This window comes from Aquarana catesbeiana, linkage group LG01 (genome assembly GCF_042186555.1).
Source record: "Aquarana catesbeiana isolate 2022-GZ linkage group LG01, ASM4218655v1, whole genome shotgun sequence".
NCBI lineage: Eukaryota > Metazoa > Chordata > Amphibia > Anura > Ranidae > Aquarana > Aquarana catesbeiana.
This window is the reverse complement of record NC_133324.1, coordinates 522,433,508-522,459,605: the sequence shown is the minus strand read 5'-3', so window position 1 is coordinate 522,459,605 and position 26,098 is coordinate 522,433,508. Positions and strand designations below refer to the sequence as shown.

The 26,098-nt window shown below is 41.9% G+C and overlaps 1 protein-coding gene across 2 annotated transcripts in view; it reads right to left on the bottom strand.

Moving 5' to 3' along the window:
- APBA3 (amyloid beta precursor protein binding family A member 3) overlaps nucleotides 1-26,098 on the bottom strand; it is a 214,656-nt gene that overhangs the window by 31,984 nt on the left and 156,574 nt on the right. For both annotated transcript variants that reach the window (XM_073594283.1, XM_073594276.1), the window contains one exon: nucleotides 1,599-1,811. In XM_073594283.1, the coding sequence (XP_073450384.1) occupies nucleotides 1,599-1,811 (213 nt within the window). The remainder of the gene's footprint in view (nucleotides 1-1,598; nucleotides 1,812-26,098) is intronic.

Here is a 26,098-nt window from a genome sequence, read left to right as displayed (position 1 = left end):
CAGGATATTGTTCTACCTTAATTTTTTCCAGAACACTGTTCCACGGAAGAAAAGTCATTACATTTTCTGGATGTAGTGAGATCAGTCAAAATCTACTTGAAGGCAACTGCTCAGATTCGGAAAACAGATGTTTTGTTTGTGTTGCCTGAAGGTCCTAGGAAAGGACAGGCAGCGTCGAAATCTACTATTACCAAATGGATTCGACAAGTATTTATTCAAGCTTATGGTTTGAAGAAGAAAGTTCCACCTTTTCAAAACAAAGCGCACTCCACCAGGGCTGTTAATGCTTCGTGGGCACTGCATCACCAAGCCTCCATGGCTCAGATCTGCAATGCCACAACTTGGTCTTCAGTCCATACATTCACCACATTCTATCAGGTGGATGTAAGAAGGCATGAGGATATCGCCTTTGGGCGTAGTGTGCTGCAGGCAGCAGTATAGGTCCTCAGGTCTGATTGCACCCTACTTTTGTTTGTGTCCCCTCCCCTCAGATAGCACTGCTCTGGGACATCCCACATAGTTATTACTGATGATGTACGATAAAGAAAATAGGATTTTTATAACAGCTTACCTGTAAAATCCTTTTCTTGGAGTACATCATGGGGCACAGAGGTCCCTCCCCTCTTCTGGAATACACATATATTGCTTTGCTACAAAAACTGAGGTACTCTCTGTATGGGAGGGGTTATATAGGAAGTGAACTTCCTGTCTTAGGGTGTGCCAGTGTCCATCACCTCAAGGTGCCATATAACCCATACAGCTCCGTGTCCCGTGATGTACTCCAAGAAAAGGATTTTACAGGTAAGCTGTTATAAAAATCCTATTCTCCTGCCTTTGAGCCATGCTGGATGTGTATGATTGCATAGAGATTCACTGTTTAAGACATGCAAAGAGAAGAGTTGTAAACCCACTACTGAGAGTTGTAAACCCAATAGACTCAATGGAGAACCATTACACCTATCAACATATACAGTATGTTTACAAACTATACATTCAGAGTGTTTTTTTTTTTTCAACATTAACACATATTCATAAGGTTTTTTTTTATAAAGGGCCAACACCTAAAAAAAAAAAATTAAAACAACCGACAGGTATTAAATGCAGGCACCCTACCAAAGTGCTCGGCTGTTAGGACAGGAAAAGTCCAGACAATTCTGAGGTAGTGTTGGAGCTTAACTGGTCCCTTCCACCCCTTCAGATTCCTAATGGTATATAACTATGCTGAGTTGTCTCACTTGGCAATAGCAATTTGTGGCAGGCAAGAAGAGGCTTGCTAAGAAAGTCCTGAAGCTCTGCCTGTCAAAACAGCCCAACATTCAGGGTACTGAAAGCTGCTGGGTGCTTTAAGCTGTGGTCTCTTTCACATGTATGATCAAAGGACTAAATGGCTACTTATTATCTTTCTTCTGCATAATTACTTTTCAAATAGTAATTGTTTGTAAAATACAAAGTTTAGACCAAGTTTCTAAGAACAATCCACCCTTTTCTAATTCTCTACAGATCTGCAGTCTGCTTTACAGAGTCTTAAAACTATTAATAAGATGTGGACTGCACTGTTTAGTTATGAAGAGTATACATGCATAGAGTTCCTAACTCACCCGTATTACTCCCTGGCATGTAGAAAAGGGAAGCCCCACTAAACTTGTGCCGTTGACACATATTACATGATCTCCAATGCTCAGCTCTCCACTGCGCTCTGCTGGTCCTCCATGCATAAGATTTGCAATGACAACGGTAGGAAGTAGAGATCCCCAACCCGATTCCACAATAGTCACACCCAGCACTTCTCCTTGTTGTTTCTGAATAAAAACCTATGGATTACACAAAAAAATTAAGAGGTTTGTAGCATACTGCCTTCCCAAAATAACTCTACATCAAACTTGCTCAGCTCTGGTAATACAAACATTTCTATAATTTTCACATGCCAACCAACAAGTCACTCCAACTACTAGGAAAGAAAAGAAGGCAGCTTCCAAACATGCACCAAATACGACAGCAATATTTTACTATAAAGTGTACTGCATGCGGTATTTAAATTTCCCATGTAATATATGCTTAAATATAGTTCTCTTTTTAGTCCATTATTTTTCATAGTTGGGCTAAAATAACCATGGGTCATATTATCAACTTTTACATATTTTGTATGTAAAAGTAATTTCATAAAGATTACTACATTTGGCTTCCAAGCATATGCACAAAGAGCATTTCTATGAATTGGGATTTTGTCAACTGAACATTGTGAGGTTAAAGACGTAGGGAGAAAAAACTAAAAAAGCTCATACAAGCTAACTTATGCAACTTGACAGTAAGTGCCCTTTCAAACTGATGTGTTCCCATTCACTGATAATGGAAGGTGCCTTTTTGGTGTGCTTTTGTAAAACTGCACCTAAGATGCAGCATACCTGGACTTTTCAAAGTGCGGTGCACTTTTAGTGTGAATAGTTACATAGGATTTAAGAGGGAATAGTTTTCATGTGCTTTTGTTGCCCTGGAAAAGTGAAACAAAAACGCAGTAGTGTGAAAGGGGCCTAACAGAAAATATAAAGTGTTCTGCAGTTTTAATCTAAAAAGCTTTAGGCTATATAAAATCAAACTAAAAGTTCAAAAAGTCAGATAACAAGAATCCAACAAGTGTGAATTTCACATATTTTCATTAAGGCGATTGTAGCCTTATTAGGGCTCGTTCACACCATACATGCATGAAAACCAATGGGGAACTGATGGGAAAACTGTGCAGATTTCAAATGAAGAGACATCAGTTTCACATCAGTTTACACTAGCGGTTCAGTGAGTTTTTATGCACATTGACATCAGTTTTCATGCACATCAGTTATGTGCCCTATTCACACCAATGTTAATGTCACGTGCAGAAAACTGCATACACGTTGCAGATTTCTGTGCAGAAAAAAATTTGCATGCGATATCAGTGTTGTGGTGTGAACAGGAAACAGAGAACAATTGTTTATTTGTGCACTTTCAGAACACGTGCAGAAAAACTGATGTCTCTGCACCATGGTGTGAACAAGGCCTGAAGTTGAGTGCACCACGAGTACTGCTTGTACCATAAAGATGGGGAACATCCCAAAAGCTTGTCCCAAAAATTTGAATGTTCTTACAAAAAAATAAAAATCAAGTTGTACATATTTTCCTTAAAGCAAAAGCTGTGGGTAGGAACTGCACAGAATGGGAAGAAAAAAATTAAAAGAAAGGATTTAAATTGCAGAGTGTTCCCTGAATTTTCTGAAACATGTTTGTGGGATCAATTGGCTTCAGGCATATTTCACTGTGATATTAATGTTTTTTAATAAACCATTTTTACTGTATATTCTATATAAGGCTGGAATCAGTCCAAATTCACTCCCTGAGTAGAACTGGTGTTCTATTCTGCATATTTTATAACCTATGAAACACAGTAAGCATTAATGGAATGTGAGTTTAAAGCCTCGTACACACGGTACAATTGTTGGCCAACCGAGCGTCTGATTTTTGTCAAAAGGGCATGTGCCAGGATCTTGTCTTGCATATTAATGGTACACAATTGTCGTGCCACAAACTGTTATATTCTTAATATCTAAATTTGAATTCGGTTCCATAACTAATTAACTGAGGTTATGAAATCCCCTGTAATTATGTGTGGATGGTAGGTCTTTTGAACTAATAACTTACAGATGTGACAGTTGAACTGAGTTCTCAATTTCAAGAAGCTGTCAAGACTTTTGATTGATATAACTGGTTATATTTTCTTAAAAGGAATTCATATGTTACTGATATTCTGTTTGAGAAATTAAGTGTATATTCATTCTGTGGCAGGAGTTTATCATCCCCCATTTCCTGTGTCTGGTATTAATTAAACACGCTGGTCAAATGGAATTCTTACTCCTAAGCCCCCACCCTTGTGGGGAGTGGATGGGAGCTGATAATGGGAGTAATATGGGAGTAGTAAGTTTGGCGCAAAATTTAACAAAGGGATCAGGTTTATTTAAGTGAAGAACTGCATGCTGGAAGCTCTCTTCTGCTACATTTCCTTCTACTCTTCACAACTATAGAAATCCAGCATACAAAATATTTTTTACAGCTACTCTCAGAACAAAGGAAACAGCAACCATCTTTAAGCACATCTTGAACTTATTTTTTGAAACAATTTTATCTCATATATTTTTGATCCTATTTGAAGCTACTTATTTATTTATTTTTGCATTTGAACGTACTTTTGTAAGTATTTTTGTAACTTTTGTGTGGAAATAAATCACACGGTTTGATTCAAGCTGACTCAGTCATACAAACTAAGAAATTTGTCTCACAATCATCTGGAAAAGGCAAAAAAGTATTTTCACTGGTATATTGGCTTTTTACACAAACACGAATGTAGTGACGAACTACGAGGAATTTCAGCTCTTGAGCAGCCTTTGGGCCGCTTCTGCTAATTTCGTGTTTGGTGAGCATTGATTCCGAGCATGCGTGTTTGTACTTTCGACTTGTGCGACGGATTTGTGTGCTGACCATACGAAAATCTGACGTCAAACTGATGTCCGACAAAAATTTACTAGCTTGTCATCCAACATTTGTTGGCCGAAAGTTGGACAACAATTGTCAAAAGGAATTTACGAAAAGTGACCAGTCGCAAAGCCAAGTATCAATGGCATGCTTCCATCCCGAGTTAATGTATAAAGAAAAAAGGGGCAAGTGGGACTTTAAATGAAGCATGTCAATTGATAATAAAAATAAAATAATGAATACATGTGCGTAGGTAAAATGATTTGGATTTAATTTAAAGTCAATGACCCCATAGGGGTAGTCCATGATTTTGAAGCATACAATAACAATTAAGTAGTATAAATACAGATGTAATCAAAAAGATTAATATATTTGTAGTAATAATCAGAGAATCTGGGGTGCAGACAAACCAATGGCCATGCATGGATGCATTTCATATCAGAAATACATGAATTAAAATTACCACTCAAAATCACATGAAATGAGTACAAACTCAATAGACCAAAATTGATAATATCAGGAATTAAAATAAGCTTGATTGGGCATCCCCAGTTTGAGAACCCGACGCGTTTCTTGGCTTCTTGCCAGTCATCAGGGGTGGGATGCATGTTTTTACTAACAAAAAGCAAAGGGATATGATAAATATTAATATATGTGGAACCTCAGTTAAATAGAGAGAAGATATCAAGTTAATCTACTTTATTAGAAAAATTACTTACAAAAGAGCCCAAAAATTGGGCAGAGCTTCCAGCAATGGGATCTGTTATGGTCAGAGATACAGCTGTCTCATCCAGGGTTGAGGCAGGGTTCTGACCATCCCCCCAACAATTATTGGAGGGCGGGCCAGGGGAAACAAAAGTCGACTGACCCAGACGCTCTCAACACTAGTCCAATAGGTTATGAATGTGCATGTGTTGCCCAAATCTGTGAAAAAGTGAAAGAAAAATAAGGAATAATTATATGTGTCAAAGAAAGTGAGTGTTGGGTTGAATGTATTATATGGATATAGCCAATTTCTGAAAAATATGTGTAATGATCACATAGGGGATAATAAAATATGTAAAAAATAAACAATAAGTAGGGAATGGGAGAAAACTAAATGTGTGTGAAGCAAGTGGAAATAGGCTGAAAAAGGAAATCCAAACTCATCCATTGGGAACGTGTGGAAATGTGTGTGCAGTGCTCTGAATAAATAAATAAAAATGTGTGTGCATTTAAAAGGAATAATGAGGCATGAATAAAACTCTATTACCTATGTGTTGAATTGCGGCTGCTAAAGAGTGGTCCCTTCCTAGTGCAGCGGAGGAGTCTGTCAGTCCTAGCTATGTACCCCGGCCCTGGGCGGGTCCCCGCCATCATCATGCGTGACGTCTTAGCAGCTGTGAGATGAAGGAACACCCACAGCTGAGGATGATCTATACCTCAATGGGTGCCCGTCCATCTCAGCTGCGGCGTCAGATGGAAAAAGAATAAACAGACTCCCACCTTGCGGCGTCTGTTGATGCCGCTTGAGGGGCCCGCTTGTGCATGACGCTGATGCGTTGAGATCGAACCCCATCACTCTCAGATAAATGAAGGGAGGTAGGGAGCTGAGCGCATCGCAACCCCCAAAAAGAGAACGCAATATATGAAGCAACCACAGCCCATATGCTGGATTGATCGATGGATGGATTCCAGGGATAACTCTGGACCAGATAAAAAAAAAAAGATAGTTCTCAATAACTGAAGGAAGCACATATAAAATATAGGGTCTTGGGCTTTGAATCTAAAACTGGGATTTTGAAATTATAAATGGATTGAGATGTAAATACAATGTAATATTTGCTAAGGATAAAGATAGTTGATAATGGTGCAACATGGTCACCAAGGGAGTGGGTGTCTTCCACCCAAATATAGGAATTTACGAGAAGTGACCAGTCGCAAAGCCAAGTATCAATGGCATGCTTCCATCCTGGGTTAATGTATAAAGAAAAAAGGGGCAAGTGGGACTTTAAATGAAGCATGTCAATTGAAAATAAAAAGAATTAACTTGATATCTTCTCTCTATTTAACTGAGGTTCCACATATATTAATATTTATCATATCCCTTTGCTTTTTTTAGTAAAAACATGCATTCCACCCCTGATGACTGGCAAGAAGCCAAGAAACGCGTCAGGTTCTCAAACTGAGGATGCCCAATCAAGCTTATTTTGATCCCTGATATTATCAATTTTGGTCTATCAAGTCTGTACTCATTTCATGTGATTTTGAGTGGTAATTTTAATTCATGTATTTCTGATATGAATCGCATCCATGCATGTCCATTGATTTGTCTGCACCCCAGATTCTCTGATTATTATTACAAATATATTAATCTTTTTGATTACATCTGTATTTATACTACTTCATTGTTATTGTATGCTTCAAAAACATGGACTACCCCTATGGGGTCATTGACTTTAAATTAAATCCAAATCATTTTACCTACTCACGTGTATTCATTATTTTATTTTTATTTTCAATTGACATGCTTCATTTAAAGTCCCACTTGCCCCTTTTTTCTTTACAATTGTCAAAAAGAGCGTACCAATGGTAAGATTTTAGGACAACAGTCTGTCAACAGACAATCCCCTGCCAACAATGGTACCTTGTGTATGAGGCTTAAGTCATAAAATCATTGTGATGTCCTACTAAATTGCCTGACAAAATCTGACTGGATAAAAAAAACAAAAAAAAAAATGGTTTATAGTTGAACTTCAGTTACAAATACAATCATTTATATAAACACTACAATAGCCCAAAATTATATAACTAATTTTGTGCAGACAAAAGGAAACTCAGTGATCATTATATAAAAGTAGTGGTGACCTAATTGCTGTACTCTACATAGCACGCTGTAGGCGACTATATGCAGAAGGTCTATTTACTACAAGGCTTCCCCCAGAAAACTACAGGAGGACCAGTCAGCCCGCACAAGGAGAGACACCATATATGACCAATCGTTTTGCAGTAAGCTCCTACACAGAGGCAAAGTGCAGCATTGGGGTTTCATGTTGGATAGATCTGTCAAAATACACAAAGGGCTTTAGGATTCAAGTAAATATGAGAGGTGTTGTAATTCGACAATGTTTTCTTAGCCTAAATTTTAACTTGAAAGTATTAGCAAAACTTAATTTTTTAAATAAAATAAACATGTTATACTTACCTGCTCTGTCCAATAGTTTTGCACAGAGCAGCTGCAATCCTCCTCTTCTCAGGTTCCCCCGCCGATGCTCCTGGCTCCTCCTCTTCAGCAAGTGCCCCATAGAAAGCTTTCTATGGGGGCACTTGTGCAGGCTCGCTCCCGCATTACAGAGTTTGATTGACAGCAGCCGGAGACAACGGCTCCTGCTGCTATCAATCTGCCCTGTAAGGAGGGAGAGAGCCGCTGCTTTCGAGCACAGTGCTGGATCGAGAATGGGCTAAGTATAAGGGGGATTCTGTGACACAGGTGTCACATAACATAGGTTACTTTAATTACTTAGCAAAATGTGCCTGTTTGCAGAGTATGATAAAATAGCTTAAACTTTCCAAAAATTCCCAGGGGTATGAATGTATCAGATAGTGTATAGAGTTCAGCAGCTTAGGAATGCAGTGTACAGCATATCATGTAGACTGGCTGTAGTCAGTAAACAAGTGAGTCATTATATTTGTTATAAAAAGTGGACGCACATGCAATAGTTGCAGTTGCTAAAGAAGCACGCTGGTACCTGGACTGCTCAGTAAATTGCATCAGTGCTGTGGCAATAAGCGGAGAACACTGATGCAGTGGTGGACAGCTAAGAAGTTACTGGGTGTGGACTCTGTGCAAATATACTTGGGTGCAGTGGCAACCTGCAGAGAATTGTGTGGGTATTGTAACCTGGGTGACAGGTAGCAGGTACAAAGCTCCCTGGGATGAGCAGTCTTTGAGGCACAGATACCAACTCCAGTGAGGTAGTGACAAACAGCGCAGGGTTTATTTGTATTATATACAGGTGCTGTACAATGTTCCAGAAAACAAATAGGAACAAAATAGCAAAACAAAAACCCAGCCGTGTCTCTGCACTAACTATACAATATATACAGGCCCCAACTGCCAGGCTAAGCAAGCCTACAGCTTGTCAAGTTCCACAGATACAGTTTACCAGCTTTTTACTACCTTTCACTCTCACAGACCAGTGTTGTCTGTGTTTCCCAGGCAGAGAACACTGGCTGTCACAGGTGAGTTTAAATTGGCCTGGGGGAGAGGACCAAGATCCAAAACGGTGGATAAAAAAAATACAGCACTCGCAACACACAATATAAGTGAAATCAACAAAAAAGTCCAAATAAAAATCTAAATAAATGCAACTGAAGTGTTAGTCCACAATGAAGTAGGTGCAAAAAATGCTTCACAAACTTGCAGGAATACAGTGACACCCCCTTTTGCATTTTGCGTTTTATCATTATTATTATTTTTACTTTTATTTTTATCTCTTTTTTATTTTTTTAATTTTTATAAATTTTGTATTATTTATATTCACATTTATTTATTTAATTTTTTTCTATTTTTACTTTTATAATTTATTTTTCATTTTTTATTTTTATTTTTATTTCTATTCATTTCATGTGTTTAGTTTAGGTATTTTTGTATATTTATATTTGGCACCAATTTTACCATGTCACTGGAATTGACGTCAGTTTTTTCTAAGTTAGTTTTTTTTCAACCAGGTCCATGGCGACCTTGTCTCTCCTATGGACCATGCTCCATCCATGGTAGTGACAGTTTTTATCTAACCAACAAGATGGCCACAATGCCATTTTGATTGGTTTTCAGTAGGGGAGTTTCTCTCGCTCTCTCCCAGTATTTAAGGACGGCTCTATCAGCAGGAAATGAGGTCCTTGGTGACGCCCTGAAGGAGGGCGAAATGCATTGACGTAATCTGGTTTGACGTCACTTCCGGTCTGTGGAACGCACGCTATGAACGGCTGCTTTCTGTGTTTACAGCTCTATATCAATGCCTGTTTTTAACCGTCTTTTTGTAAGCACCGATCCCTATGCGCATTAAATCAACTTTTATAACAGTACTTCACTATTAGTCCATCCTCTTTTCATTTCTGGGTGCCTGTATATCCTGTTAAGAGCCTCCTATTGGAATCTATCATCTGATGTTTACACCGATCCACCATCTGATGTTTTGACACCAATCCACGTGTGTGGGATACCATTTACAAGCCTGAAGTGACCCCTGGACTGCAAAGCTGGGGGTCGTCCTGTTCTGGTGAGTGGGGATGCAAAAGTGGGTGTCACTGTACTCCTGCAAGTTTGTGAAGCATTTTTTGCACCTTCTTCATTGTGGACTAACACTTCAGTTGCATTCATTTGGACTTTTTTATTGATTTCACTTATATTGTGTGTTACAAGTGCTGTATTTTTTTTATCCACATTCATCCAAGTGATTAGCACCTTGTCTACTGTAGCTGCATTTCATTATCACTTACTTGTTTCCATCAGTCCAAGTTTATATTTAGTAATATATTTTCACAGGATCCAAACTGGACCATGGATCAGAGATCCCTGAACGTGTACGAGAGGAGCCTGGGAGAGGTATAAATCTTTTTCCCGTGTCTCTCTAGGGACGTTTTGCTACATATCCTCCACCCTTGTTTCAACCCCAGGGTTGGAACACCTGTGGCCAAACAGGAGTGAACACAGGACAGGTCATCTACATTCCCCATCTCTACACCTGGCCTGTGTTTTACAGTGAAGGAGTATTCCCGTAGAGCCAAAAACCACCGGTTCACCCGTCTATTGGTTTTCTTCTTTTGGGCCATCCATTTCAGGGGAGCATGGTCAGTTATTAAATCAAACTGGTGACCTAACAAATAGTACCTTAGCGCGTCCATGGCCCACTTTATGGCTAAACATTCCTTTTCAACGACTGCATACTTTTTCTCATGGTCATTGAGCTTTCTGCTTAGATACACACAGGGTGTTTTTCCCCATTGTGTACCTGTGCCAATACTGCCCTGATACCTACATCAGACACATCTGTCTGAACCAAAAAAATCTTTGGAGAAATTGGGGGAGTACAGCACTGGCTGTGCACAATGAGTCGTCTTCAAGACTATGAGCTGTGCACAACGAGCAGTCTTCAAGAAAATATTCCTCTGCTACTGGGGACCATTTCACCATTACAGAGTTTTTCCCTTTCGTAAGGTCCGTTAGTGGGGCAGCTATAAATGCAAAATTTGGGCTAAACCTTTTATAACACCCCACGATCCCAAGAAAGGCCCTGACCTGCTTCTTGTTTGCAAGACGTGGCCACTCCTGGATGGCTTCTACTGCATTTTATTCACTTGAGGTTTCATGACACCACGGCCAATAGTGTAGCTTCCTCTAAACTAATGGCCCTTTTTTTGGATTTGCCATAAAACCTTCTTCGAAGAGGGAATCAAGGACAGCCTGGACACGGGGTAGGTGAGACTCCCAGTCAGTGCTATGTACTACTATGTCATCTAGATAAGCTGCTGCATACCATCAGTGGGGTCTTAGAGTCCTGTCCATAGCCCTCTGAAATGTCGCAGGGGCATTTTGCAACCCAAAAGGCATTTTTTTATATTGAAAGGAACCCTTCGGGATCAAAAATGCAGTCTTCTCTTTGGCACTACCAGTCAGGGGTATATGCAAATAACCTTTTGTCAAGTCCAAAGTTGTCAGATAGTGGGCCTTGCCAAGTCGGTCTATAAGTTAGTCTACCCTGGGCATTGGGTACGTGTCAAACTGTCACTGCAGTAAGCTTTCTAAAGTCGTTATAGAACCTCCAAGTGCCATCCGGTTTTGTTACTAACACAATGCGGCTAGACCAGTCACTACTGGATTCCTCAATGACATCTAGCTCCAACATCCTTTTAACTTCGTCACTGATGTCCTTTCTTCTAGCTTCGGGAATTCGGTACGGTTTTGAAACGGCTTGACATGGACCCCAGGTTCAATAACAATATCATGCTGAACTTCTAAAGTTGTGCCATGTAACTCTGAAAATGTTTCTCTATTCCTTATCAGGAAATCTCTAGCTTCCTGTTTTTGGGAATAGGACATCTGGAATTGTGACCTCAGGGATCGGGGGGACCAAGTAACCTTAGGCGTTAACGGGAGAGACCTCACAATTAATGGCAATCCTTCAAGGGCTTTAACAGGTTTTTGTGGTAAATCTGTTCGGCTTCCTTTTACCTGGTTGATATACTTTGTAATTGACCTCCGCAACTCTTTCAATGACTTCAAAGGGACCCTGCCACTTAGCCAGGAACTTGCTTTCAACAGTGGAAACTAACACCAGGACCCCGTGACCAGGTGAGAAAACATGGAGTTGGGCCCCCTTGTTGTATATTCTCTGTTGGGCAGCTTGGGCCTGCAGTAAATGTTCTTTTACCATAGGCATGATTGCTGCAATCCTTTCCTGCATTTGAGTGATATGCTCAATTACACTTTTGTGGGGTGTCTTGCTCCCCCTCCCAGGTTTCCTTGGCTATGTCTAAGAGTCCCCAGGGTGTCTCCCATAAAGCAACTCAAATGGAGAGTACCCCGTAGAGGACTGGGGAACCTCCCTGATGGCAAACATCAAGTATGGAATCAGGAGGTCCCAGTTTTTCCCATCCTTGTCAACAACCTTTTTTAACATGCTCTTTTAATGTTTTATTGAAGCGTTCCACCAAGCCATCAGCTTGAGGGTGGTACACAGAGGTTCGCAACTGCGTCACCTTAAATAACTTGCACAGCTCCCTAGTTATTCGTGACATAAATGGGGTGCCCTGGTCTGTAAGGACCTCCTTAGGGATCCCAACATGACTGAACACCATGAACAGCTCTTTGGGCAATGTTCTAAGCAGATGCAGTGCATAAGGTAACTGCCTCGGGGTAATGGGTAGCATAATCCATGATTACAAGGATATGCTGATGACCCCTGACAGACTTGGGGAGTGGACCCACAAGGTCCATGGCAATCCTCTCAAAGGGTAAGGGCACTAAAAGACTTCGGAAGTGATGTAGTGGGAGGGACATCTGACACAAAGGACAGGGTTGACAATAATTCTCAATATCTTTCTGTATCCTGGGCCAGTAAAACCTGCGTAACACCCTTTCACTGGTTATCTCAACCCCTAAATGACCTCCTATCAAGTGCCCATGGGCATGTTCCAACACCACCCATCTGTATGGCTTAGGGACCACCAACTGTTCAACAATTTCATCATCTCTTTTTACAGACACTAGCCTTAGAGTCAGTAGACAGCTGTCCACCCTCACTGGTTGTGGGGACTTCCTCAGACTCCTCCAGTTCTCCTGCAATAACTGAGAAAGGAAAACCCAGTGAACCCTGAAAGGAGTCCCCTGAACCCACATTGCCGAAGTTGGCCAGGAGTTCTGGCTCTGCCACTGAGTTAGTTACTGCGACTGGGTCAGGACGATCCCACAGTTCCCAAAATGTAGGGAAGTCCCTACCAATGATGGTCTTGTGTACCAAGTGGGGCACAAGGCAGACCGCATGGGTCACCGTACCTAAGTCAGTTTTAAAGTTAACAGTGGCTAAAGGATACTCCCGGCTATCTCCATGTACACAGATCACAGCAACTTTTTTAGCATGAAAATTCACAGTTTCAACCATCTCAGCTTTAACCAAAGTCACTAGACTTCCAGAGTCCAGTAAGGCCATAATGGGCTTATTAACAGTCATTTGGCACATGCATTTTCCTACACTTGGCGCTGCAGCGCATTAAACAGCAGCAAACAGACTGCCTTCTAAGGGATACATCACACATGCATGGGTTCATCTGTCAATGGACAGTTTGCTGCAACATATCCCAGTTCTTGGCAACGGAAACACCTGATGTTGCCCCAGTTTGGTTTGCTGAGAGGCAGTGGCTTCCCTTGTTTGGGACGCCAAACTTCAGTACTGGCACCAAAAATCCTCCCCTATCTCCTTGCCAAGCTTACCACCCACTTCTTCTGGAACAGTCTTACCGGTTGCCTGGGGAGACCGTGGCTTTGGGTGGAAAGTTGTGCGGCTGTAGGGGTGGTGACCAGGCTCTCTGCAGCAAAGTATCTCTCAACGAGCTCCATCAGGTTGTCTGCCGACTTGGGGTCTCCTTGACTCACCCACTTCTGCAGGGGAATTGGCAGTGACCTCAGGAATCGGTCCATGACCACACGCTCCACCATTTGTGGCCCAGACGGGGACTCCGGCTGTAGCCATTTCCGCACCAGGTGGATTGGATCAAACATCTGTGATCTTGGGGGCCTTTCATCTTGGAAGAACCAGCTGTGGACCCACTGTGCTTGAATGGCCAAGGTGACACCGAGTCGCGACAGGATTTCCAGCTTGATCTTCTCATATTTTCCCACTTCTGCTGACTCCAGATCATAGTAGGCCTTCTGCGATTCACCAGAAAGCAAGGGAGCGACCAGCCTTGACCACTGGGTTTTAGGCCAACCTTCCCTCTCAGTGGTCCATTCAAACATTAGCAGACAGGCCTCTGGATCATCAACTGCAATCATCTTAGAAAGAAAGCGACCCACATGGATGGTTGAGGGCTTGTCTCCAACATCATCAATTTTAGGAAGTGACCACTGTGTTAGCGTCTCCATAACCTCAGTCAGGGTTTTCCTATCCGCTTTTGCAGCATTGACTAGCTGTTCAAACAGCCTCTGTGATTGCTCCTGTACAGCACCAATCTGTTGGCACAGCACTTGCTGCTGTGCAGTGTTGGATAACACCAATTGTTTGAGGATTTCCTCCATGTTTAGTCACTCTAGGTACTGGCCCTTTAAGTAGTAACTTACTACAGCTGCCCACATTCTCCACCATGTGTAACCTGGGGGACAGGTAGCAGGTACAAAGCTCCCTGGGATGAGCAGTCTTTCAGGTACAGATACCAACTCCAGTGAGGTAGTGACAAACAGTGCGTTATTTATAGGTGCTGTACAGTGTTCCAAAAAACAAATAGGAACAAAATAGCAAAACAAAAACCTAGCCGTGTCTCAACACTAACTATACAATATATGCAGGCCCCAACTACCAGGCTGAGCAAGCCTACAGCTTGTCAGCTTCCACAGACACAGTTTAACAGCTTTTTACCAACCTTTCGCTCTCACAGTCCAGTGTTGTCTGTGCTTCCCAGGCAGAGAGCACTGGCTGTCTGTCACAGGCGAGTTTAAATTGGCCTGGGGGAGAGGACCAAGATCCAAGCTGGACCATGGATCAGAGATCCCTAAACGTGTATATGGGGTGCCTGGAAGACTTATAAACCCCAAGCAGGACTTTTCCCGGCTTTCTCTGGGACGCTCTGCTACAGTATGTGTAGCTACAGTCAGTGAAGTTGCTGCAACAGAGGTCAGTACAGAAGTGCACAGGTGTAAGTTGAGGACAGCGAATACGTGTGATGGGTGCAGAGGTAGTCAGTGGCAAATAGTGCAGCTTCCACTGCAAAACAGCAGATATGTGCGTAGGTACAGTCAGTGGGTTGCACTGGTACAGTTTCAGTCAGCAGAGAAGTGTGTAGATGCGCATTGGTATGGTAGCAGTCAGGAGGGAAGTGCATGGGTGTTCAGTAAGGAAATTCGAGAGTGCAATAGTGATAAGAGAAGTCTGTTGGTGTGATAAGGGTCAGGGGAGACATGTAAAAGGTGCTATGGTGGTTCAGAGTTAAGTGTGCAGGTGTCTTCAATAGAGAAGTGCTTTTAGTGACAATCAGAGAATGGCATAAGTATGGTCATCAGAGAAGAATTCGGTGAAGGACACTGGTAGGCAGTATCCACAGCAAACCAACATTTACTTGAGGTCCTTTTGTCCTAAAAAATGTTAGTGACTGAACACACACACAGTAGGCTGTGGTAATAATTTTTGCTGTGTTCACCATTTTATTGTGGAATGCCGTGGTGTTTGCTCTTCAATATCATGGCTGCACCTCTAGACACAGGCAGCAGTCCTGCAGCGTTACAGCTGCTCCTCCTATTTTCTTAAAGAAACAAAAATCACTGATGTAGATGTGAAAATGGCAGTCACAGCAGGCAAGATTAACATTAAACCTTTTTAAAGTATAAATAAAGGCAAACGTTTTTATTTAATTTCGGATAGTGGGTGAAAGTGTCATGAAAAAGCCCCCTTGTGTTTTCTAATCTAATACATGACTGTTCCTCTAAAAGTTATCATTTTGCTGAATAAGTAAAAAATATATTGTTGTGTAAATTGGGTCTTGTGTTGAAAATGAAACTAGACATAGGAAGTGACGTATGTGTCATAAGATGGTCTAGGATTTATATCTGTCTAGGTGACATAATAATAATGTGACGTGATGGGTTTGCTTAGATAAAGAGTTAATGACTGTGATTGGTTGATTGTATGTTGAAAAGGAAATGTGTCATTTGTATATGTACCCCTTATTGGTGGACGGTGGTCTGTAACGCTTACCTTTCATTGTTTTTTAACACCATGTCCGGGATAATAAACTGAACAGTGTACGAAGCAATTTTGCTGTGTAAGTTATTCATGTACGCTGTTTCCTATGCATAGAGATATACTTGGGTATGAAAGCAACAGAATCGGCCGATGGTAAGATAATTAGAATTAGATAATAAGATGATAGTCAAAACTAGTGTTAAAAGGTGAAAATGCACTTTTTAGACCCAATTATATCTTTTTAAACTTTTTTTTTTTCTGGCGGTCAGTTTTTATTGTGGTCTGTGCCTCTGTTAAGGAGATTCATCATCTCTATTTGTACTGTTTACCATTATGAAAGAAAAAGAAAAGCCCAAATTTTGTGTTGTCCCCAGAAAAGTAATAGAGGGGAAATCTTCCAATGGGGGACACTAGTTCTGGTGACCTAGGGGTTCCCCAAGGAATTCTATAAACTTTCAGGGATTTCCTCTCACTTCCTGTTTAGTTATAGGCCATGAAGTGAAGGGAAATCTCTGCAATGAGACACAGATGTTGAAAAAAAAAAAAAAAAACCCTCCCTTGCTCTATCCAAAACGATAAAGAAAAAAGAAAAAAATGCCTATAGTTCTACTTTGAGCTTGAGGACAACTATAGATGGCACTCAACAAAACGGTGGCCACTGCAGCCATGCCTAATTATGCATGTCCAGCGGCACTGCCGTTTTGAAAAGGATGTTCTTCCTCTACATGGTGTCCAAAACTCCAAAGTCCAAAACTGTAATGGTGCACTCCAGGTGAATAGCAACCACCGCCCCCTTGAGGATAAATGCTCACATTAAGATCTGTCCCACATTGCAAAAAATGTATTCACAGATAAATTACACTGTGGATGCCATACCAGTCACCATTTTAATGAAGTCCACGTCCAGGAGAAATATAAAGCAAGCAAAGCGCATTGGATAGTGCAGGTAAAACCATTAGCAATAATAAAAAAACAAGGAACTGCACTCACAGAGTTGTCATCACAGAGCAAGATTTACATGGATCAGACCTTGAAACATGTTAGTGACAATGTCTGAGAGTCGAGGCTGTTGATCATAGCCAATTCAGGTGTACCATCCTTGCAATGTGGGTCACTGTCAGCCTGGGTTCATGCAGGTTGTTAGCACCCTTCCTCTCCCCTGGATGCTGGCTTTTACACAGGGAGTCAAGCCTGCATACACTGAATCTTGCTCTCTGAATACAGCTCCTTGATTTTTAATTTAGGTAATAGTTTAGCCTACACCAGGGCTTGAAATTTCAAGTCCTGAGCTACTAGACAGGCTTTAAGAGTTACTGCCACTAGTTGCCCCACCCAACCCCTACCCTGCCCCACTCCTAAACACACCCTCATAAAATATCTCATGAAATTACACTGTTAAATGTTTTATGTGGAATTAAGTTATAAAAATAAATAACAACAACGTTAACAATATTAACTTAGAGCATATCAGTGTCTATCAGTGCAGCCTACCAGTGCCCATCAGTTTAGCCTCATCAGCGCAGCATATTAGTGCCCATCAGTGCAGCAGGGATCACAGGGAGGCTATAACCGCAAAAGACATCTGGTAATATAACAGAGAATCAGGAAAAATATGGTATATAAAGAGTAAAAACAGGCATGACAAATAGCAAACATAACATCACTGGAAAATGGCATTTTCGTCTGAAAAATACTCACATGGTGGCTACCATTGACGGATATAAAAACACAACGTGAATCTCTCTAAATTGTCCCATTGCATCTGAGCTCCGCCAGCAGGAGGGGAAAGTGCCCCTAGAGGTAGAGTGCCAGAGTTTAAGTCCAAAAAAACAGACTGCACAAGAAGTGAAGACAGGCGAGATGAAAAAAATATATAGAAAATATGAAAAACATTGCTGTAGCTGCGCAGGCGCTCACAAGGATCATTTGTCTGAGGACGGCCCTGGCATAAAAAATATATACGATTATAAAAAATGTATTGTTTGGCAGAAAGACAAACAGAAGCTTGAAATAACTCTCTGGATAATTTACTGGCAAGCAAGCAGCAGCAAAACATGATGGTAACATGGATTATATGCATGCAATACATGAATAAAGTAAAGCTGCCATAATCTACTTGCAACACAGCTTTGAAATGTATGTCCTGTCATCAAGGGAGACACTCACAGGTTCCAGGTTGTCTGTCTGCAGGTTCAAACAATGCTTTATATGTGTGTAGCAAGGTGTATGGGATATACCCATGTGATTGGTATAACCAATCCAAGGAACGTGAGGATGGTGATCGGGAGCCCATTCCAGTGATGGCATCACCATGTGTGCTCAGGAACTCGGCAATCAGACGGGCACTCACAAGGATCACTTATCTGAGGATGGCCCTGGCACAAAAAATACATGGATTTCAAGAGGTGTGTTGTTTGGCAAACAAAGGCAAACTCTTTGGATAATTTACTGGAAAGCAAGCAACAGCAAAACATAGTAGTAACATGGATTCTATGCATGCAATAAATGCATGAATAAAGTAAAGCTGCCATGATTCTGAAGTTCTCAGAAACAATGAACAGTTACATTAAGTATGGCTAAGTATAACAAAGAAGGCAGAAAAAGAGCGGCTAGCAAAAGAAGTTAAAAAATGATAATGGTAGTAACCAAATGCAGTGACACTTACTTGCAGCACAGCATTAAAAAGTATGTCCTGTCATCAAGGGAGACATACACATGTTCCAGGTTGTCTGTCTGCAGTCTGAAACAGACATGATTGGTATAACCAATCCGAAGAATAGAACGATATCAGGTGATGGGGAGCCCATTCAGTGATGGCATCACCGTATCGCCTGTATCTAAGGTGTGCATGTAAACTCTGCCACTATACCTCTAGGGGCACTTTCCCCTCCTGCTGGCAGAGCTCAGATGCAATTTGGGACAATTTGGAGAGCTTTAACCTCATGATCCACGTTGTATTTTTATAACCATCAATGGTAGCCACCACATGAGTATTTTTAAGACGAAAATGCTATTGCCCAGTGATGTTATATTTGCTACAGTGGGGATCGAAAGTTTGGGCACCTCAGGTAAAAATGTGTATTAACGTGCATAACGAAGCCAAGGAAAGATGGAAAAATCTCCAAATGGCATCAAATTACAGATTAGACATTCTTATAATATGTCAAAAAAAGTTAGACTTTATTTCCATCATTTACACTTTCAAAATTACAGAAAACAAAAAAATGTTTGGGCACCCTGCAGAGTTAATATCTTGTACTGCCCCCTTTGAAAAGTATCACAGCTTGTAAACGCTTTTTGTAGCCAGCCAAGAGTCTTTCAATTCTTGTTTGAGGTATCTTTGCCCATTCTTCCTTACAAAAATCTTCCAGTTCTTTGAGATTTCTGGGCTGTCTGTCATGCACTGCTCTTTTAAGGTCTATCCATAGATTTTCAATAATGTTGAGGTCAGGAGATTGTGAAGGCCATGGCAAAACCTTCAGTTTACGTTAGTTTAGTTTTGATGTAATCCCCCGAGAATTTTGAGGCGTGTTTAGGATCATTATCCATTTGTAGAAGCCATCCTCTCTTTAACTTCAGCTTTTTCACAGATGGCATCAAGTTACCATCCAAAATTTGCTGAAATGTTATTGAATACATTTTTCCTTCTACTCATGAAATGTTCCCTGTGCCACTGACTGCAATACAACCCCAAAGCATAATTGATCCACCCCCATGCTTAACAGTTGGACAGAGGTACTTTTCATTAAATTCTGTGCCCTTTCTTCTCCAAACGTACCTTTGCTCATTCCGGACAAAAAGTTCTATTTTAACCTCATCGGTTCACAGAACTTGTTTCCAAAATGCCTCAAGCTTGTCTATATGTTCATTTGCAAAGTTCAAACGCTGATTTTTGTGGTGAGGACGTAGAAGAGGTTTTCTTCTGATAAATCTTCCATGAAGACCATATTTGTACAAGTATCTCTTTATAGTGGAATAGTGTACCACAACTCCAGTGTCTGCCAGATCTTTCTGGAGGGATCGTGCAGTCAAACGTGGGTTTTGAATTGCTTTTCTCACAATCCTGCGAGCTGTTCTGTCTGATATTTTTCTTGGTCTTCCAGATCTTGCTTTAACTTCCACTGTTCCTGATGACTGTCATTTCTTAATTACACTCCGAACAGAGGATATTGACATCTGAAAACGCTTTGCTATCTTCTTATAGCCTTCTCCAGCTTTGTGAGTGTCAACTATTTTCAGTTTTCTAGACAACTGCTTAGAAGAACCCATGGTGCTGATTGTTCGGGCAAGGTCAGATGAGTCTGGCCATTTAAAACCTTTGAGATTGACATCACCTGGTCTTCCCAGACAATGATTGAGAACAATCAATGACACTGGCAGGTCTCAGCTTTGCAAAGGGGGCAGTGCATGCTATAAATTCTGCAGGGTGCCCAAACTTTTGCAGACGCCATTTTTTTGTTTTCTGTAATTTTGAAAGTGTAAATGATGGAAATAAAATCTAACTTTTTTTGACATATTATAAGAATGTCTAATCTGTAATTTGATGCCATTTGGAGATTTTTCCATCTTTCATACACATTTTTACCTGGGGTGCCCAAACTTTCGATCCTCACTGTATTTGTCATGCCTGGGTTTAATTTAACATAATAACAGATACTCTGTTATTATGTTACCAGATGTCACAGCTTTTTCTGACCGTACCCTGAAGAAGGTATTAAATGTATATTCCGAAACATGTTGGGATTTTCTTTTGCGGTTATGGCCCCTTACTGTGAGATTAATCACATGTCATAGAACTCTGCATATTATCCATATATGATTACCATTCACGTATAGTAAATGTGATATTCTCGTCTACTGTTAGACGTTTTTTTATCAATAAAATTTTTACTTTTTATTACACTTCTTTACACATCTTTCTGGTTTCCAACCTATGCATACAAAGTCCCAAGGGGCATCTACTTTGTTTTTCTTTCCCTATTTACGGATGTGGCTATAGGTTCCAGTCATTGACTATTTAGTTGTCTTTCTCTCTTAAATAATTTTCCACCTATGTATGAAGAACCTGTAAACTTTTTCACTCTTCAGGTGCAGTGAATGGATTGCTGGTTAGTTACAAAAAAACTGGGAGGGTGTTCATGCAAATGCAAGTCAATATATTTCCTATGTATGAAGAACCTGTGAACTAAATCGCTCTTCAGGTGCTGTGAATGGATTGCTAAAGGTAAGCCCACAACTAGGAGATACATTTGGGAAAAGTGGATGCACAATAGAGGGCCAGTATAGACAAAGCCGGGGGATCTCACCACCGATGTCTTCCATCTAGTCCATCCATCCAGTGCCCCGCATCCAAATAGCTATCCAGTGCCTCCAAGTGGGTCTTTCAAATCCAATAGCATGGTAAAAACCGTTCTAGATGAATCACTGCACTCTCACCACTGAGGCTGACCCGCTAGCTGCTTGCCCGCCAGAAGCATTACCTGCGTGATGCTTAACACACTGACATGTTTCCTTACCCTATCGCTAACCACCTAAGAGCTCATTTAAACTTGCTCACGGCTGTAATGTATTGCTGGCTCCCGGCAATATAGATGTAAAATCAATGAAAAAAAAAACAGCATGGGCCACCCCCAGTCCATACCCTTCGGGTCTGGCATGGATTTTTAAGCGGAACTCCACGCCAAAATTTTAAAGAAAATTGTCGTGGGGTCCCCCAAAAACCCATGCCAGACCCTTATCCGAGCATGCAGCCTTGAGGTCAGGATGGGGTGGGGGGGGACGAGCGAGCTCCCCCCTCCTGAACCATAACCAGGTTCACATGTCCTCAACTTGGGGGGCTCTGCGCCCCCTGCCCCAAAGCACCTTGTTCCCATGTTGATGGGGACAAGGGCCTCTTCCAGACAACCCTGGGCTGTGATTGTCGGGGGCTGCGGGCAGGGGACTTATCGGAATCTGGAAGCCCCCTTTAACAAGGGGGCCCCCAGATCCCACCGCCCACCCCCTATGTGAATGGGTATCGGGTACATTGTACCCCTACCCATTCACCAAAAAAGTGTCAAAAGGACTCCCATGGAGGCGGAGCTTTAGGTTTTCTATTTTTCGGGTCTGTCGGGCGGCGTGACTGAAGATGGATGGATATCGCAGGACACTTTTTTTTTTTTAAAATAAAGGAATTGTCAAAAACTGTCTCTTGTGGTTTTTACTTTGACACATTTATTGGTGAATAGGTAGGGGCACAACGTACCAGATACCCATTCACATGGGGGGGGGACAGGGATCTGGGGGCCCCCTTGTTAAAGGGGGCTTCCAGATTCCAATAAGTCCCCCGCCCGCAGACCCCCAACCACCAGCCAGGGTTGTCAGAAAGAGGCCCCAAAGCACCCTCCCCATGTTGAGGCTAAGCGGCCTGGCATAGTTCGGGGGGGCGCTCGCTTGTCCCCTCCCTCTTTCCTGGTCTGCCAGGCTGCATGCTCGGATAAGGGTCTGGTATAGATTTTGGGGGGGACCCCACACCATTTAAAAACAAAAACTTGGTGTGGAGTTCCCCTTAAAATCCATGCCAGACCCAAAGGACCTGGTATGGATTTTGGGGGGGACCCACACTGTTTTCTCCTTAATTCTGTCATAGGGTTCCCCTTAACCACTTCAAAACAGGGTACTTTTACCCCTTCCTGCCCAGACCAATTTTCATCCTTCAGTGCTCTCACACTTTGAATGACAATTACTCGGTCATGTAACACTGTACCCAAACAAAATTTGTATCTTTTTTTTTCACACAAATAGAGCTTTCTTTTGGTGGTATTTAATCACCACTGTTGTTTTTTCTTTTTTGCAATAAAAGTAAAAAAGAGCGACATTTTGAAAAAAAAATATTATAACATTTTGCAAATAAGTATTTTTTGTTTATAAATTTAGGCCAAAATTTATACTGCTACATATATTTGATAAAAAGAACCCAAATTAGTGGATATTATTTAGTCTGTGTGAAAGTTAGAGAGCCTACAAGCTATGGTGCAAATCATAAAAATGTGATCACACCTGATGTACCGACGGCCTATCTCATTTCCTGAGGTCATGAAACACCAGGACAGTACAAATACCCCCAAATGACCCCTTTTTGGAAAGTAGACAGTCCAAGGTATTTAGTAAGTGAGTGAGTTTTTTGAAGTTGTCATTTTTTCCCACAATTATTGGGAAAATTAAGACTTTTTTTTTACCCCACACAAAATTGTCATAAGCAATTTCTCACACACAGCATATGCATACTTCCAAATTACACCCCAAAATACATTCTGCTACTCCTCCTGACTCAGTGTGGCCATACCACGTGTGAGTCTTTTTCACAGCCTGGCCACATAGAGGCCCAAAATGCAGGGAGCACTATCAGGTGTTCTAGGAGCATAAATTACACATCTAATTTTATTCCTACCTTTTGAAGGTCCTGGAGCACCAGAACAGTGGAATTACCCACAAAATTACCCCATTTTGGAAAGAAAACACCCCAATGTATACTCTATGAGGCATGGGCTGTAGATAGGTACTCTGGTACGCTGATGGGCTGCAGAAGGGATTGAGTGTTCCTGCCGGCATCATTTTGCAATGCGCTCATAGGGAAGTAGTTAATATCCATACCAGACCCAAAATTGTGCCCCCCCCATGCCAATTTTTCCCCAATTTTTTTTTCATTTACATTATTTTTTGTACAATAATATTTTTTTTAAATTTAGCTCAACGGGGGAAGCCTTAACAGCCTACTGTCTATGCGCTCGGCTGGCGAACATCCCAGTAAGTTCCCAGAAAAGTTTGGGTGTTAGGTGAGTACCTGAATGGGCGATGTTCAGGCCAAACTTATGCTCGGCTCAAACCGTTCGCCCATCCCAAGTGGTGCCTGAACACTGTAACCCCTTACATTTATACTTGTTGGGCGCAGGAACGGGCCCTGCTGTTAAAAATTATTGAAAAAATTGAAATTACATGCCCCTGTCAAACAGGTAAAAATTGGGGAAAATGGGGAGGGGAAACATTGGGACTTTAAATGAGGCCATGGCCTGGTAAGGTCATGTGCCTCCATCCCTGACAATAATATTGTTAAAGTTAGGAGCAAGAAGGTGGGACTTTGAACGATGCACGTGGTTGAAACGAATACAATGGTGGAGATTGAGATATTTAATATTCCGTAAATAACAAAATTACACACATAGTTTCCATATACATACAAATAGGAATACACATTAATAGTGGCATCAGTTACAGAGTCCACCATATATCATAGTGGGGTACAAAAATGTTGAAGGTATCATCTGCATTGCCTATGACCTTACTGGTCCCTGTCACATAATGAGATGGTACAAATATATAAATAATAGAAACTATTAGAACTATAGAACTTTCTAATATTTATATATTTGTACCATCACACGAATGCGCTGGCAAGACGTCAAAAAGAGTCCTGCAAGCAGCTTCGAGGCACTTTAGGAGCAGTGTATACACCACTCCTAAAACACCCCTACCCATTGAAATCAATAAGCGGTGCTCTAAACCCTTTGTACGGCCACTAGCGGGGGTTAAAACCATCCCGCTAGGGCGTGTCTAGCCGGCGCTGAAGATGGAAGCTTAGCCTTGTAGCTCCGCTGTGAGGGAGAACACCGGAACGCCACAGGCCCGCCAGAAGCCACATAAACGGGCCACCTCCACTCCATTGCATTCCCCAGCGCCAATGTCTCGCAAGAGGATGGGAGACTTTAAGTTGCGGAAACTAACGTCTTTCATGTTTCCTCCAGAGGACAAGGTCAGTAATCCACAAGATGGCGGTGGCCTGGCCTAGTCGCGCCGCGAGAAGCCTACACAGACCTACCTGACGAATCCCAAGATGAAATAGGCTTCTCACCGCATCCTCCTTCCCCTACACTTGATCCAGGGACAGATCCCCTTACGAGCAGCCCCGCCAAAGCCCAGATGCGGATGGATGCTCCTCACCCGCAGCCGCCAATACCGCTACTCGAGACCCAGGCCTTCAACCCACTCAGCTCCAATCAGGCCCTGCACAGCTAAATGGCATCTTTCTCCACCTCAGGGCAACCAGTGATTGACACTACACTTAAAGACATGCTCATGTCATTACAGTCATCGCTAACGTCAGACCTGTCCTCTTTATTCCATAAAATCTCCACTAACATGCAGCATATGGAAGGAAGGGTCACTAAAATTGAGTCAGGCATGACTGAGTGCACCACTGCAGTAAACAACCTCATCGACACATATGAGTAAGTCAGAGATGAACAAAAATGGATGCGGGCGAAGCTGGCCGACTTAGAAGACCGCTTGAGACGCAATAACGTCAAGCTGCGAGGGGTCCCAGAGTCAGTCCCCTCAACAGATCTACCTAAATATGCAAGGGACCTCATACACACTATCCTACCTAACACATCACCCAGAGACATCATCATCGACAGGATTCACAGAATCGTTAAACCTTCTCATCTAGCTGCTTCTGTCCCAAGAGATGTGCTCATGCGAGTACATTTCTTCCATATCAAGGAAAGAATGATGTCAGAAGCTAGGTCCAAGGCACCCTTTCCCCGTCCATACGAGAGAATCCAGATTTTTCCAGATCTCTCAAAATATACACTGCAGCTCTGGAGAAACCTTAACCCCATCACGAAAGGGCTTCAAAACCACAGTATCCAATAAAAATGGAGTTATCCTGCTACACTTCTCATTGCCAAGAATGGCACCAAGCACACTGTCAGCGTGCTACATAAAGGCATTCAACTACTGCATGACTGGGGCATCATCCTGGAACCTCTTAAGGCAACAGATCCACCCTTGACGCAACGTAGATCCTCCACGACCCGTCGCTCTCAAGGACCTAAGAATCCATGAGTATACTTGATATATGCTCGGCCGGGCCTACTGTCACTACTCACCTTTCTCCCTCACAGTTTCAGGCTCTATCAATAGCCCTCTGCCCCTAGGGAAAGCACCGCGCCCCGATGGGCTGACGGGAGAATACTACAAAACTTATGCTGAAACCTCACTTAAACCAACTGTTCAACTCCGCTGCCTCCTCTTCTAGTTTCCCTAGAGAATCCTTAACTGCTAGAATTATAACTCTTCCGAAACCAGGAAAGGAACCTACCTCTCCCCAAACTTTTCGCCCTATATCCTTGCTA